General features: G+C 35.4%; 1 protein-coding gene across 1 annotated transcript in view; it reads right to left on the bottom strand.

Moving 5' to 3' along the window:
* LOC100378467 (uncharacterized) overlaps positions 1-15,132 on the bottom strand; it is a 44,119-nt gene that overhangs the window by 5,114 nt on the left and 23,873 nt on the right. The window contains exons 3-14 of the mRNA XM_006816416.3: positions 13,026-13,259; positions 10,698-10,921; positions 10,218-10,370; positions 9,163-9,295; positions 8,408-8,526; positions 6,657-6,766; positions 5,746-5,946; positions 5,009-5,136; positions 3,857-4,275; positions 2,550-3,400; positions 2,094-2,196; positions 191-349 (exon numbers count right to left, since the gene is read on the bottom strand). Coding sequence (XP_006816479.1) covers positions 191-349; positions 2,094-2,196; positions 2,550-3,400; positions 3,857-4,275; positions 5,009-5,136; positions 5,746-5,946; positions 6,657-6,766; positions 8,408-8,526; positions 9,163-9,295; positions 10,218-10,370; positions 10,698-10,921; positions 13,026-13,259 — 2,834 coding nt within the window. The remainder of the gene's footprint in view (positions 1-190; positions 350-2,093; positions 2,197-2,549; positions 3,401-3,856; positions 4,276-5,008; positions 5,137-5,745; positions 5,947-6,656; positions 6,767-8,407; positions 8,527-9,162; positions 9,296-10,217; positions 10,371-10,697; positions 10,922-13,025; positions 13,260-15,132) is intronic.

Raw genomic sequence — 15,132 nt, 5'->3', positions numbered from 1 at the left:
TCTATTATTCAGCATTTTGTATATACTTGAATACTGATCAAAATATATTTTTTTTTTGAAAATAATAAAACAAAGCAAAAACAAGCTAGTAAAGTGGACCTTACAAAGGTTAAATTTTACCCTAATAAGTTGATTCATGTTTTAAAATATATGAAATAGTATAATTAACTACATAAATAAAAACATGTACCGAGGGTTCAACAAGTGTTTTCTTCTGTATACCCAACTCAACTTCTTGTAGTTTTCTGGCCAAGAGTTCATCATTGATGGATGGCGGACAATTATATGGATCCTTGTGGGCAGACATGGCTTGCTCTTCTCTGTGCAGAATCAGTGTGTCTTGCGCTTTCTGTAAAATAAAGCCAACATGCCAACACATAAAAACAAAAGAATTCAATTCTCAACACTGGTGGTGCTGTTAAGCATGTAGTACAGTAAAACCTGACTGGGACTGGGATCTATGGTCGGTTTTCAGAGGGAGTCTGTTTATTCAGGGTGGGCGTGACTTTGATTGAAACAACAATTACATGCATGCATGGGACAAATGAAAGATTCAGAAGTTTGCCTTCGGTGATTATATTCACATTTATTGTATTATTTAAATAAAATAATAATTTACCAAACAAGGCAAGAATATTATGTTATGTACATGAAATTAATAAACATTAAAATAACTGTTCGAACAAACCAGGTAAGTATCGCGTATAGTGACTGAAGGTGTCCATAATTATCATAATTTATGCAGACAGTCAATTTTGCTGTTAAGTCAATGAATCAAATTTCGATGTAAAAAAATCAGCAAGTTTTGACTGCTTTAAAGAACCAACTTTTTTCAACGATTTTGTTTTCCGTTACAATTTTGAGATCTTAGAAATCTGTCAAGTAACTGGAGTCTTTGTTTATTGCGAAGTTCAGTAATCTCATCAACATGTCTAGCACATCGTCATGCGTCAAGTGACTGCCGTCGTGTTGGTCGATAATTTGACTGTCGTTGCAATTTATGTCACCGTACTTATGTCTGTAGATTCATGGTTTTCTTTATCTGCAATAAAATTCTCAACAATCTGTTGCTCCCACTCGCCGCCATTCATTGCTTCAGTCGGTATACGTTCATCAAAGTTGAGGTATTCATCAATGCTACACTGTGTTTGCGAGTCTGCAGCTTGTTAAATGAGGTTTTCGTTTTCTTTGTTGTCGTCTGCTTCTTCGTCATCATCAATTTCAATTTTAAAGCCCCCTTTACGGAAACATTCGAAAGCACAAAATTATCTATCAGATTTGTTATGAAAAAAAGAAAACTCAATGTCTTTTGATCGTTGAAGGAGTGATAATGCAGTGTGCTTCGCTGCAACTGAAGGTGATGACGCCGATCATTTATTTATATCCGGGGGTCATTATACTGTCCCGACACCACGCGATGTGTGGGCGTGTGGTGTGAAAAACGTAACCAGTTGCCATTGTTTTACACGGGACGTTACTTGTAGTGTGAGATTTGGTATTGTTTCTGTGACGTTCACGGTAAATTGAACACAATGCACACTTTTTAGGTCGGGCAGACTGGATTACTAGACAGCGGACGTGGTGCAACTGGTCGGATGGTTGATGTATTCAGTGTGAATATTGGACTTGGGACCGATCAATGCGGTCGGTGTTCGGAGTAAACAGTGGTTGGATTTAACAGGTTGTTTTAACATGGGCGTCTATGGAGAAATTTCCGGGCTACATAAATCGATCGATTCTGACAGTAGGTCGGTTTATCCAGGGGTAAATTTTGACAGGTTTTACTGTACGTACATACATACATGCATGCATAATATCACTAACATTAAATTTGCACATATTCTTTGATATGCTTTGTATTTTTATATATTTGTTTTTTATTCTGATTGTAGATGAGTTTCTTTAGTCTTGTAATAGAAAATAGAATTCCCAAACAATTATTTGATGATCATTTTTTGAAATATTGAACACCAAATGAGGGTGCACCACCGGATGGGCGAATTTATGGCAGAATCCAGCACACTGCATCTTGTATACACCAAACAGTTAAATTATTCAAAACAATCACATAACCACCAACATCAGCTACATACCTGAATAACAATATCGTGTTGCTTCTGTCTAATTTGTTTATCGACTTGCTGTAATTCCAACCTGATCTGTTGTTTCTCTACAGGAGGTGTAGGAGTCACAACTCTGAAAATAAGACCAATAGAAAACAGATTATCCTGAGCACATTTTATGACTTTCACCAACTATCAAAAAAATTTGCCTCACAAAGCAGTTTACAGGAATCAAATTGAAAGAGCAACGGTCGTCACGCAACACATGTTCGATTTTATGTGAAAGTATTTTACATACATTGTATATGTTGATGTAGACTCGGGGAGTTACAATAAACTTTCAATTCTTTAGAGGACGGCAATTAAATTATCAAAACATGATCAATTCCACAGAGTTTCAAATAAAATTAGATTTTAGATTTGTGTTTTGGTTCAAGTTGCTCAAAAACAAAATGTAACCAATGATATGACTTTAATGTGACTCACCTGTCAACCAGATCTGAATACCACACTGTTGCAGAAGTGATCGGCGTCTCTGTGCTCGAAGCATTTACTTTATCTTCATAAGAGAGATGTTTCCCGGGAGAGAACTGCTGCACAGTCGATGACATCTGAGAATCCTGGTATGCCATAACAGCTGTGGTTGGTGTATAACATGTCGGCATAGCTTGAACAGGATCGGTCTCGTGAAAGATCGACTTTGACATTCGCTTGATTGGATTCAGTAAATCCTTGGGGTCATGGCACAAACTATCATTATCTTTAATTCTTTGTTTCTCAATGGCCATTTGCTCCATTTCCCGACGTATTCTTCGGCCACGGTTAACATCTTCAACACACGAATGGTGATCATGTCCAGGCTTTGGAGGCATTTCATTATTTCCTTGTTCATTTCTTCCAAATCCAGGCACACTCTCCCCTTCTTCCAATGAAACATGGCGGACGATGGTTTTACTGATGGTTGGAATTCCCGTGGTAGGTGGGGCAATGTTCAAAACCGGATTACTCGACCATGGATTATAGTACTGACCAGCATATCTGGAGTCCTTGTTGGAACTGGTTGTATCTCGTCTTGCCATGTCTTGTAAATTGACGCCAGAACTTGAAACCAGATGCTGGGATGTAGTTAGTTGAGTCAGAGAACGATTTCCATGACCAGTGCTTTTTGCCTTAGAATTAATCATGCCAGCGACTGTACTCAGTATAGAGGAGACAATAGCAGTAGAACTTTCAGGGGTTGTGTTAAATGGTCTGGTTTGCTGATGAGATTCATAATTTGGATCTAACTTGGCCATTAAATGTTCTCTTTTGTCCTGTAACTGGTACATAGAGAGTCTCTGAAAGGATAAAGAGGGAGCGGAGCGTATTAATCTAAAAATAAATTTGGTTACGGCACCCTCAATCTTTAACACTGATCTTATACTATAAACATGAACAGCGCCCTCACACAACCATCTTGAACAGTGCTTGCATGCACATGTGTCACATGTTTTTTATTTGTTTTGTGTATTAATTTCACACTTTGTAACTTGTTTACATTTACTGCAAATAGTATCCGTTCTTGTTCTGAAATAAGTGTCTGTCTTTAATATCGGATGACCAGGATGCACAAGTTGAAGTTAACACATTGACTGTTGACACCCCCCTCCCCCACTGGTTTGGTATGAAGCATTCACAGCAGTCATCAGTCAATTTTGACTCTACATGACCTGCAAGACACACATTTTTAAAAGGTCACACTATTCACACAAAGATGCCCCACAATTCCATGGTGCTTCACTTTTTCTACTTACATGTACTGGATTAGACGATGTGCCAGAATAGCCAGAGCCAGGAGTATCTGGTGGTGGCGGATCAGTCTGGTTCCTTTGCCTATACATTGGATACTGGTCCAGGTGTCTTGTGTACCCTTTGATTTCAGGAGCATATGGCGGGGCACCAGAAGGAATGCAACCTCTGGGATTTCCCTCAGCTACATTGTATCCCATGGGGACATATCTCCCATGGTAAGCATCATCCACAAAACGTGAAGGTGGTGCTCTTCCAAAGATGTCATCTGGAACATATCTTGGATGTGGTGAAGCGATTGATTTGTAATACGGATCCGACGGATGTAAGTGTCTTGATTCTGGAACTTTGTAGCCCAACTCGCAAGAAGAATATGTTGGATGAGGTGAATACCGACGATGGTCAATCGGTTCCTTGTAGGAAACTAAAATTAAGATGTTGAAACGATTTGACATACACTAACATTACTACTAATAAGAAACTACATAAACTTCAAAATATGAGAGTAAATTTGAGCCTCTGCTCGATGAATCAATAAATAGTAATTTCAGATGCTGTATCATATCTAAACAGGGATATAACAATGCCATCAAGTGGGAAAGATAGGGTTCTCCCTACAAGGGTGAGGAGTTTTTGATAATTGTAAGTTAAAATGGCTTCCTTGGGGCCAAAATTACTGTCAGACTGGTCACAGGTGAAGACAGTGGCCACATGTGATCCCTGGTCAATCAGAATTTTATGGTTGCCAGAGGATCAGCGCCCTCATGCCATGGCCATGCACCCCAGTTCCCTTGTTAACATGGTTAATATCCCTGTATAAACCTGGTTTTTGATGCTTAAAGGTATTTCTCATTATGTTGTTTTAACAAAATAACCATTTCCTGAGTATATGACCAAATATGGACAAGTTTCACAACATATACACACAAGCGATAGTGAACTGATTAAAATTGAGTGGTATACTCACCACCACTGGAGATGATTATTCTATTAAAATAACTTTTAAAGTTATTCTTTTATACTCACCATGATCTCATAATGGATTGATGGATGGAATTTTAACAACCATTTTGAATTGATAATATGTTATTTATATAAAATGTAACATCCACAGGTTTTTGACACACACTGTATAATTGTTCGTAAATTGAAATTACCTTCTAAATGCGGTGCTTGTGAGTTTTCATAGACTGAGGAATAATCGCATCTGGGGTACTTTTCCTTCTCTGGTATTGGTGAGTTTCTTCCCAGCGACAAAGGTATAGGGCTGGACATTCCACTGGTGCTAGAAATGAAGATGTGAAGATGCACATATTGTACTCAAATGATAGAAACAGTAAATTTGTACATGTGCAGTGGTTAGAATATCGTGGGGGCTGTCATTGCAAAACGGTTGTTTCAAAATACTTAACCTATCTGTGGGAAAATAAATTAAAGACCATACTGGGAGGGGAAAAGCAGCAGAAACAACATTTCAAGTCACTGAAAATGAGATGGAAGTCACTGAGAAATTACCCCTTGATGTACACCAACAACCAGCATTTTAAATTGCATTTGATTGGCTACCTGAACCTAACACAGTCAAACTTAGGAAACAGCTTATTTTTTTGACAGTTTTTTTTCGACTTATCAAATTCTGCTTTATATATATATATATATGGTTCAACCCAACTGCCAATTTATATGAACCAGAATTAGCTCCTTTAACTCACTGAACATTTTTCTCTTGACAACTGAATATTTTAATCACTATGAGTCCCCCCAAGCTGGTAATAATTAATTCCTTGGTAACCATCTATGAGCTCCTCTAAGTCACTGATATATATCCAAATACGCATTAATTTACAATAATATAGGACTACCACCAACAAGTTTAGATATTTAGAGAATTTACCATGGACTGATGAAAGGAGAGGAATTAGTTGACATTTCGTCATCACAAAATGATGGGAAATCGTTATCCAAGGTCATGGTATCTGGACCCCTAGCAAGTAGATTTTCATTACTGCTTTCTGTTAGCGGTTTGCTACCTCCCCCTTCTATTTTTTTCTCCACTTTCCCTTTAATGTGAGTTCTTCTGCTCTTTGCACGGAATCTGTAACAATAACAAACAAATAAAAAAACAATTAACAAAATATTCATTTCAAAACTTATCTACATAAATTCCAGTGTTCTAATTTACCCTTATATGTAGGTTAATTACGCCACTCACATTGAATGTGTTTCAAGTTATTGAGGTCAAATTCAAACACTTTCCCTTGTTTACATTAGGCCGAGAAGCGCCAATAGAATGCAACAGAAATAGAATCCACATCACAGCACGGCACAAAAAGATTTTTATTATCATTTCTCACAGTTATCCATTATTCAAGTATTGCTACGAACAAATTACTGCAAAATATACAGTCAGTATGTATCACATATGATACGATTACCATACTGCCTTCATGTATACTTTGCAGTATTCTCGTAATAACCTCATCATATTCATGTTTTATTATACAACAAAAACAGAAAGTTGGAGCATTCAACCTTTTCACCACCAGACTTTCTCGCCCAAATTTTTTGGCACTTTTTTCTTATATTCTTGAGTATTTCTGGAAATGAACCCAAATTTTGCAGCCAACAGACAAAATGTGAGTCAATTTTCATTTTTTACTCAAAAAAATTGTCTATTATTGTCCCTTCTTCTGAAGGAAAGTGCAGACTATAAACAGGACTATTTTGTGAATTCGTTATGAAAAGAGGGAACTGGTGTTGAAAAAGGTTAAAACACCACCAAATAACAAAGACAATGCACTTTACCTTTCTAGTTCCTCTGGAGAATGTGCAAATGTACAGTTAGCAGCACGTGGGCATCCTCCACTTTGCTGAACATCACGGCATAAACTGGTCTTGTACTTACTATTCTGTGCCTGAAAGCAAAATACAAACCAAAATAATACAAGCAAATAATAAAACTGTGATGTAGTACATAGGTGAACAGACAGACATGCACACTGATTATACACTCACTCAAACATATACAACTTTTAAGAGGAAAAGATTTCATCATGGACCCCTCCCCCCCCCCCCCCCCATCCGACACTTAACCCTAAGGCTAACTGTAACCGAAATCCTCTTATATCCTGGTGCATATATAATTTAATTATATATGCACCATTTTTGGAAATCTATAGTTATGTATAGAGGCATAAAAATTGAATTGCCGGCAAAGGATTACAGTTAGAATTAGGGTCATGGTGTCGGGTGGGGGAACAAAAGGAAGTCTTTCCCAACTTAGATCGGTGAACAGATGGGCAAACAAACGACAAACCGACTGACAATAGCACACAATTACTCACAGTCACAACAACACGACACAGAACTTAATATCTAGGAAATATCTTTCTATTTCCTTCACTTTATGGTACTGGTGACAGCACATTTTCAAAGGATCTATGTAACTTAGTTTTGTTTAAGGATGGGCGTTTCTCTTTCCGTGTGAATTTAACTACAATGACCTAATTTACCAGTCGTCTAAATTACAAACAAGGAAATGAAATATACCTATAGGTACAGGAATACTATTATATGGATACATTTTTCCCGCCTAAAATTTGATGAAATTTTTTTAACTAAATGAACATAATTGTTTTTCTAAAATCAACAAAAATGACTGCCTTTTTTATTTTTCATTCTGAAATTTGTATGAGAATTGAATTTTTCTTTCATATTTTGTAAAATTCCGAAAAAAAAAGGGAGAAAAGAAGACAAGCAAAGTTTTAAAAGATGTGTGCTGTGACCAGACCTACTTTTTGCATTCCCGAAAATTTTTGAAAAAAACATTACAAAATCAACAAAAACAACTGGCTTTTTTTTTTTATTCTGAAATTCGTATGACAATTGAATTTTTCTTTCATTTTTTGTGAAATTCCAGGGAAAAAGAAGGGGAGAAAAAAGACAAGCAAAGTTTTAAATGATGTGTGCTGTGACCAGACCTACTTTTTGCATTCCTGAAAAATTTTAAAAAAACCATACAAGGGTTTACGAAGACAAGACGACTTTTTTTTTTTATATTTAATACTTATTTTGGTGTAAACAACGAAAAGACGACTTTATTGTTCAAACGCTGGAATACAAAAGATTATTCTGACAAAGTCACATGAAATGAAATGAATATGCATGTCATAACTTGTTGTATCTTTAAATCAAAATTGTGAAAATATATATATATATATAATAACAAATATATATATGATATAATAATATTTCTTATATTATTAATAATTGTCTGTAGTATTTTTGTCGTTCATCAATTTTGAGTTCTTTTTTCAATCAATTTTTACATTTCATGTACTTTTATTATTTACTTTATTACTTAATTACTTTATTAATCTGAAAAGCTAAAAAGAAATGTTAACTCTTTATTTACGATATTAATAAAGCATTATTCTATTCTATTCTATTCTATTCAATATAATAAATATTTCCTTTGTTATTTCAACTATGCAAAACTGATTCATTAGTTAGATTGTTGCAAAAAGTATATTTCATTTTTTTTTTATTGCACTAACCTGTTCCAGTACTTTTCTGTGATGGCTATGGTTCTGTACAAAATCCACTAACCCTAAAACAGCAGTTTTAGCAGCACGCATGGAACGCTGACTTTCCTCCCAACTCGGTATAGCTGAATCTGCGAAAGTTGAATACAACATTACGAGAGAGCGGTTTTTAAATAATTTTGAGATTTAACCAATAATGATAATCAGATATGCATACACTCGCACTCTGGGGTGTTTGAGAAAAGGACAAATTTCATATGTCAAGTCTTATAAGTTCCAGTTGTTGAAGGATGGTGGTCACCCCCCACTCCACCGGCCATGCATGGGTGAGATTCGGGCCGTGGGAAGTGGCAAACCGGAATGTCAGTTTCGATCTGCCTGTGATACCTGAAGAATTTTTTTTTCATATCTATTCATCCAGGAGCTTTTAATGGCGTGTCCCTAAAGCCAAGCATCACTGATGTACAATGGCTTATTTCCTGGCATGTTAGGCTCAAAAGAAAATTATAAATTTCAAGATAAAAAAAATTGCTCCTTCAGAAGTCATCTTCATTGAAATACGATCTCAATTTAGGTATTTTTTTTAACAAGCTCATCAATCTTGATTTTTGGAACTCCATTTCAACTCAAGATGCTGTATGAATGTTGATTCTTTTCTAGCAGCTACAATTCTAACAAAGACGATTTCACAGATCCAAATTTTCTAATTTGAACACTTTCTTCAATCAAATACACAATAGTGTCTTTGAAATTACAACTACTCGTACCTGGTGCTGGATCGATGTTTGCTAGTAACTCAAAATCTTCAGTCAATCGTGCTAGATTTGCAGGGTCACCTGACCTCTGAAGAGCAATAGACAGTTCCTGTACACTTGCAGCAAAGGAGGCTGGAGTCTGCAGCTAAAATTAATAGAACTACCTGTTAATTATTTATTTATTTATTTATTTTTACTACACATATATCAATGCATTGTGGAAGAAGAAATAATGAATATGGTCACAGAGCAAAATTTCGGGTGATGAAAGAAATCATGTCACAATAGCAATTAGTGAAGAATTGCAAATTTTCAACATTTTCTACGACATTTCAGACTTTTGTTTCTTAAAAAAACATCAAATAACCCAAATTTCTTTTTTTACTTTTGACATTTATATGACAAATGACAATTCGGACTGAACTGTCTTAGGGTGGATTTTTCACCACTCCAGCAAAAATTACTTTATAATACAACGGTGAATGTTATCCACAGTACACTTATAGGTGGTATTAAGGTTGTAACTACTATAAAATACTTTATTTTCGCTTGGAATTAATTTTCGCTATTTTTGCTGAAGCAATGATTCAGTGAAAATAAAATCAAGCGAATATTCTTTTTTTTCTATATTTTACATTTAACTCGTCAAAAATCAGTGAAAATAAAATCAATACAAAACACTCAAAAAGTCTTTTCAGTGAAAATTAATTCCAGCTAAAATCAAGTATTTCACAGTATGACAAAGGTAATTTCTGAAATTGTGCATCATAACTTGATTTTTCAAAAACGAGAAGAAAATAAATAGCAACCATCTACTAATTTGTGAATTATAAACCCAACAGTCTGGATTGTGACAGTTGGTTATATTCAAAATGGCCGCTATATAGAAGCATAGCAAAATAGTTGTTACTATGGAAACAAACTAAGCTTTATTCACTTTTTTTGTTTGCTTGGCATTATATATTGATTAGCCAAACATCAAATATTCAATATGTAATGGTTTCATTTTATTTTTCTCCTCATCCAATCAGCCCGAGAGCGAAAATCATCTCTTGTAAGTAACTTACCTTGTCTATAATTGATTGCATATGTGATTTGTGCGATGCATCGCCGTATAACAATGACGACCACTGCTCTGGGGATATACGTAAACCGGCCTCCATGGCGATCTGCACAATCTGCGAGTCGTGTTCTCGTCGGAGCGCTTCATAAGAACGGAACTAGAATAGAATAACAAGATCAGAAGGTGGATATAACATAATTTGTTGAGAAGCTTGTTTCTGTGGTTGATACATTACTGAGCAAACTAGCGACAGGGGAGAGGGTTGGGGTTACATGTGGATGCCTGCAATACAGAATCAACATAATTGAAGCTGGTATAGCCAAATATCTGACTAAAACTGCATATATATGCCGACGGGAGGTGAATCAACATCGATTGACAGCTCCCGAAAACAGATGGAACTAATCATCAAAGAAGAGATGGAACTACCGTAATCATCAAAGAACAGCAATCCAAAATGTGGTCATACGTCAACATCACATACCTCTTCTTTTAACTGCATCAAAGAGGAATCCTCCTCTCGCTTGGTGACTTTGAAGCAGGAAGCTCGGTACAGTAACTGCACAACGTGACCTACACTGGTTTTTGATGCTTGGGGAAATTGCGGTTCAAGTCGCTGAACCACAAACAAGACCAATACTTTCCTTGACAGGGCATTGCCGTCTTCTAAAGCTAACAACACCAGTTTCAAACATTCTTCTTGCATGGCTGAAATCAACACAGAATACATCAAATATAAGTGTTGCAATCGACCATTTTTTCGCTCACTGCGAGATAATGCATTACGGGTAAACAAAGGTCATGGCGGTGCAGTGATGTCAAAACGCTATGTAGAATTTGACGAATGCTTTGTATTTTAATACACGCTTATTAATAATGTGCCATACACATTTGATGATGCAAGGTTATCTCAATGTAATGTTCCTATCTTAAATATATCGTTATTTTGTCATTTAGCTATAAAAGAAGAAATTCCAGTTCAACATCAAATCGTTCACTTTTTGTGACAGGAATTCATTCTACGCCTTGCTAGCAATACTGTAGCTGGGAATAATTTTGGGTGTTTTGCATGGAATTTATTTTCCTTGATATTTGACAAGTTGCATGTAAAATAAAGGGAAAAAGGTATATTCGCTGGATTTTATTTTTACTGAATCATTTCTTCAGTAAAATTGCGAACATTAATTCTAAGCGAAATTAAAGTATTTTACAGTTACGAGTACATGAGATCTTGCAATGAACGAAAAATCACTTATTCAAAGGTCAGTGGGTGTTCATTAGTAATTTGAGTGCTGAAGTCAAACTCTTTTCACTACTTACAAAATAAAGATTTATTTTTTTCATAAATTCTGATCAAGTCCTTTAGGTTATAAAATAATATGTTTGTTTCATTCAAATTTAATAAAAAAAATTACAGAATTCATAAAGATGAGAAAAATTTTGACTGACTACAGAAAAACAGTACAAATCAGTATTTTCCGTAATTTAGTTAGTGTGACGATTGTTTTTTTTTTAAAACATTTTCTCTACGCAGACTTTGTTTAGATAAATTCTGATTAAAGAAAAAGATATAATTTTTTGGTGATTGTGGGAAATTACTGGTTGCTTTGTGTACACTTTTCATACATGCGTAACATATTCATCTGCTTTCCACTAAAACTGATCTATTCAGATAACAATGTCTCTTCAAAAATTAACAAGGCTTCTGTCCACATAAACCAACAAAAGGAAGTTAAAAGTTAAAAATTCAAAATATAAGAGTTGTCGTTTTACAACACTCTGCGAAAGACACAAGCTAATTTGCATACCATCATTTGACCTTTGACCCTTTGCATGCCAAACCATTCACCCTTCACATACTAAATTCACATAAATTTGTCTATGTTTTTCAAAAAGAATTATCAAAACCAGTAACCAATACAGAATTTTATCCATTTGACCCTAAATTAACAACGAAATTACAGAAAAATACATAAAAATTTACAAAATGTTGACCAACATTTTTGAGAAAAAAATTATGACATTCAACAGGTTTATGTAATATGTTTCATAGTATACATGCAGATTTCTGTGAGGATGAGATTTCTGTGAGGATGAGATTTCTGTGAGGATGGGATTTCTGTGAGGATGAGATTTCTGTGAGGATGAGATTTCTGTGAGGATGAGATTTCTCCTGCATCTGTAACTGTATTTGCTCTATTAAAAGCACATGCACTTTCATCAATGTCGTTAGTACACTTATACTGGGGCTTTTTTTTAGTACATTTTTTTTTTCATATCTGCATTTTATTCCCAGATTCAGAAATACTGTATACGGCTTAAAGGGCGACAGTCGTCGTGTTCGATATGGGACTCATAGCGATGTATACAACGCGTGTAAAATACATTGTTTATTTACATGATATTCGAACACGCGCTGCGCGACGGCCACTGGGCTTTGAGTATTTACTGCCACTAACTGCACGAATATTTAAACATGATAAATTATAACCAAGTAAATATTCATATATTCAACAATAGAATTATTATTTTCTTTAGAAATCAGAAACAACTTGGTGAATATCCCTGTAACATCAAACCTGCTAAAATATTACCCAGTGGACATTTCTCCCTCTACAGTAAAACGACTAAAAGAAAGAAGCGAAAATTGTTTTATGCACTGTTGATGGAACCACAATAAAACCAATTTTTGGCTCACACGTGCTTGTAACAACATAATGATGAGCAGATAAAGGAAATAGCAGATAATCCATAACATTGACAAAATATTTCTTCTTCATATTTTACAAATTGAAATGAAACAGGAGCTTACCTGGTCCAAGAAACTGACATCCTCTTGCTCGTACAGCCGCCCATAAATTGGCCGATAACTGTTGGGGGTTCTGGTGCTGCAAGATAAGTTCAGTTACCGTGCGCTCTCCCAGAGAACGAGCAGCACGTACAGCACGGGCTCTGCCTTCGTCTTCAACCAGCTGACAGTTGACAAGGGTGACAAGCTTTCTCTGCATTGGACGACTAAGTACACATTCCTTGGAACCAACATTGACTAAAAAACGAAGATAACATGGTGTAAAGATGGATATGTAGACAACAAATAACTTTTCTCGTTTTTATTTTATGATACATGTTGTTTCCGTGGAAGCAAGGATAGCATCACGTGATCATTTTGTGAAAACAGCTGAAACTAGTTTCATTTGGGTTGGAAAAAATGTGTCATTCAATGACATAGTTTTCATAAATGTGCATTGTTTAGCAAACTAAATATTTCGTACCAGCATCTACAAAGGCAAAATTCTTGTGATAAAACAGCATCCTTTATAACAAAATGTATGGCAGAGGTAAATCGGGAGTGTATAGTGCACACAAGTACACGTAGTCCTGTAATCCTAGATAACAATCACAAATAAAGTCTGGAAAATTTGTATAGTGCCTGTGATGAAACAGACGTTTTTAGCCACTGGGAACAGAAAACTGATATTCTAAGCTACTGTGAATAGGAAACTAACTTTCTGAGCCACTAGAAACACAAAACTGACTTTTTAAGTTGCTGAGGACGTGAAGCTGACTTTTTTAGCCACTGGGAACAGAAAACTGATATTCTAAGCTACTGGAAACAGGAAAAGTATGTTTCTGAGCCACTAGAAACACAAAACTGAATTTTTAAATAGCTGAGAATTTAAAACTGACATTCTGAGCTGCTGAGAATGTGAAGCTGAACTTTTTTAGCCACTGGGAACAGAAAACTGATATTCTTAGCTACTGTGAATAAGAAACCAACTTTCTGAATCACTAGGAACACAAAACTGACTTTTTAAGTTGCTGAGAATTTAATACTGACATTCTAAAGCTGCTGAAGATGTGAGGCTGACTTTTTCAGCCACTGGATACAGAAAACTGACATTCAGGGCCACTGATAAAAATGTAAATATTAAAAAAATATTTCTTTGGTGAGGAAATATTTTTAGAGACAGAGACAGTTACAATACATAATTGTAAACTGCAAGGAATAGAAAAAAGGTTGTGTAACTATGCAAAAAAATTCAAATCAGAAATCCAGTAAAATAGATTAGTATTTGTATGGCTGACCTTTTTTAAATTGAATGCATGGGAACATTTAAAAAATCCCAGTGAATAAGCCCAAAATATCAAAATGATAAAAACTAAATCCAAGTAAAATTAAAATGTTTTTACATATACCTGACACCTCGGGTGGCATGCTTGTCTATGGTGAAGGACAACTTGACTGTCAATATATATAGCCACACAGTTTCCACAAAAAGGTCTGACTAAAAGGTCAGTTAGGGGAAAATTTAGCATGATTGAATGACTAGCATTGGGATGATGCACATCGCAATGTACGCTGATACAAGGAAATTGACTCAGATGCTAAACTGAGACTAGGTAACAATGATATCTTTACAATTGCGCATAGCACGGTTGTCAAATAAAGTCGTTATGGCGCATTTTTTCCAGATAACAGGGAGTCAGAGATTGAACATTTGAGCAATAAATTCAACGTACCACAGATACCTTGCACAAAATAATACCCACAGAATTTGTTTTCGTATTTGTTAAAATACTTTGATCAAGACCCTTAAGAAATTGGAAATTACGTCTCTTACGAAATTACGTCAGAGATTGAACATTTGAGCAATAAATTCAACGTACCAGATACCTTGCACAAAATAATACCCACAGAATTTGTTTTCGTATTTGTTAAAATACTTTGATCAAGACCCTTAAGAAATTGGAAATTACGTCTCTTAGCAATCTGATTAAAATCCGATGTACAGGTAGGTATAGGCTCCATTATTGTTATTTTTATTAATTTTTTTTTTTTTTTTGGATTTACTTGTCTTCTTCAACGTGACTGTTCCCAAAGCAATAATATATATGGCGGTATTTGGAACAGTGGACTT

This window comes from Saccoglossus kowalevskii, chromosome 17 (genome assembly GCF_978046115.1).
Source record: "Saccoglossus kowalevskii chromosome 17, keSacKowa6.1, whole genome shotgun sequence".
Lineage (NCBI taxonomy): Eukaryota > Metazoa > Hemichordata > Enteropneusta > Harrimaniidae > Saccoglossus > Saccoglossus kowalevskii.
The sequence above is the reverse complement of the archived record's forward strand: the minus strand, read 5'-3'. Positions and strand labels throughout refer to the sequence as shown.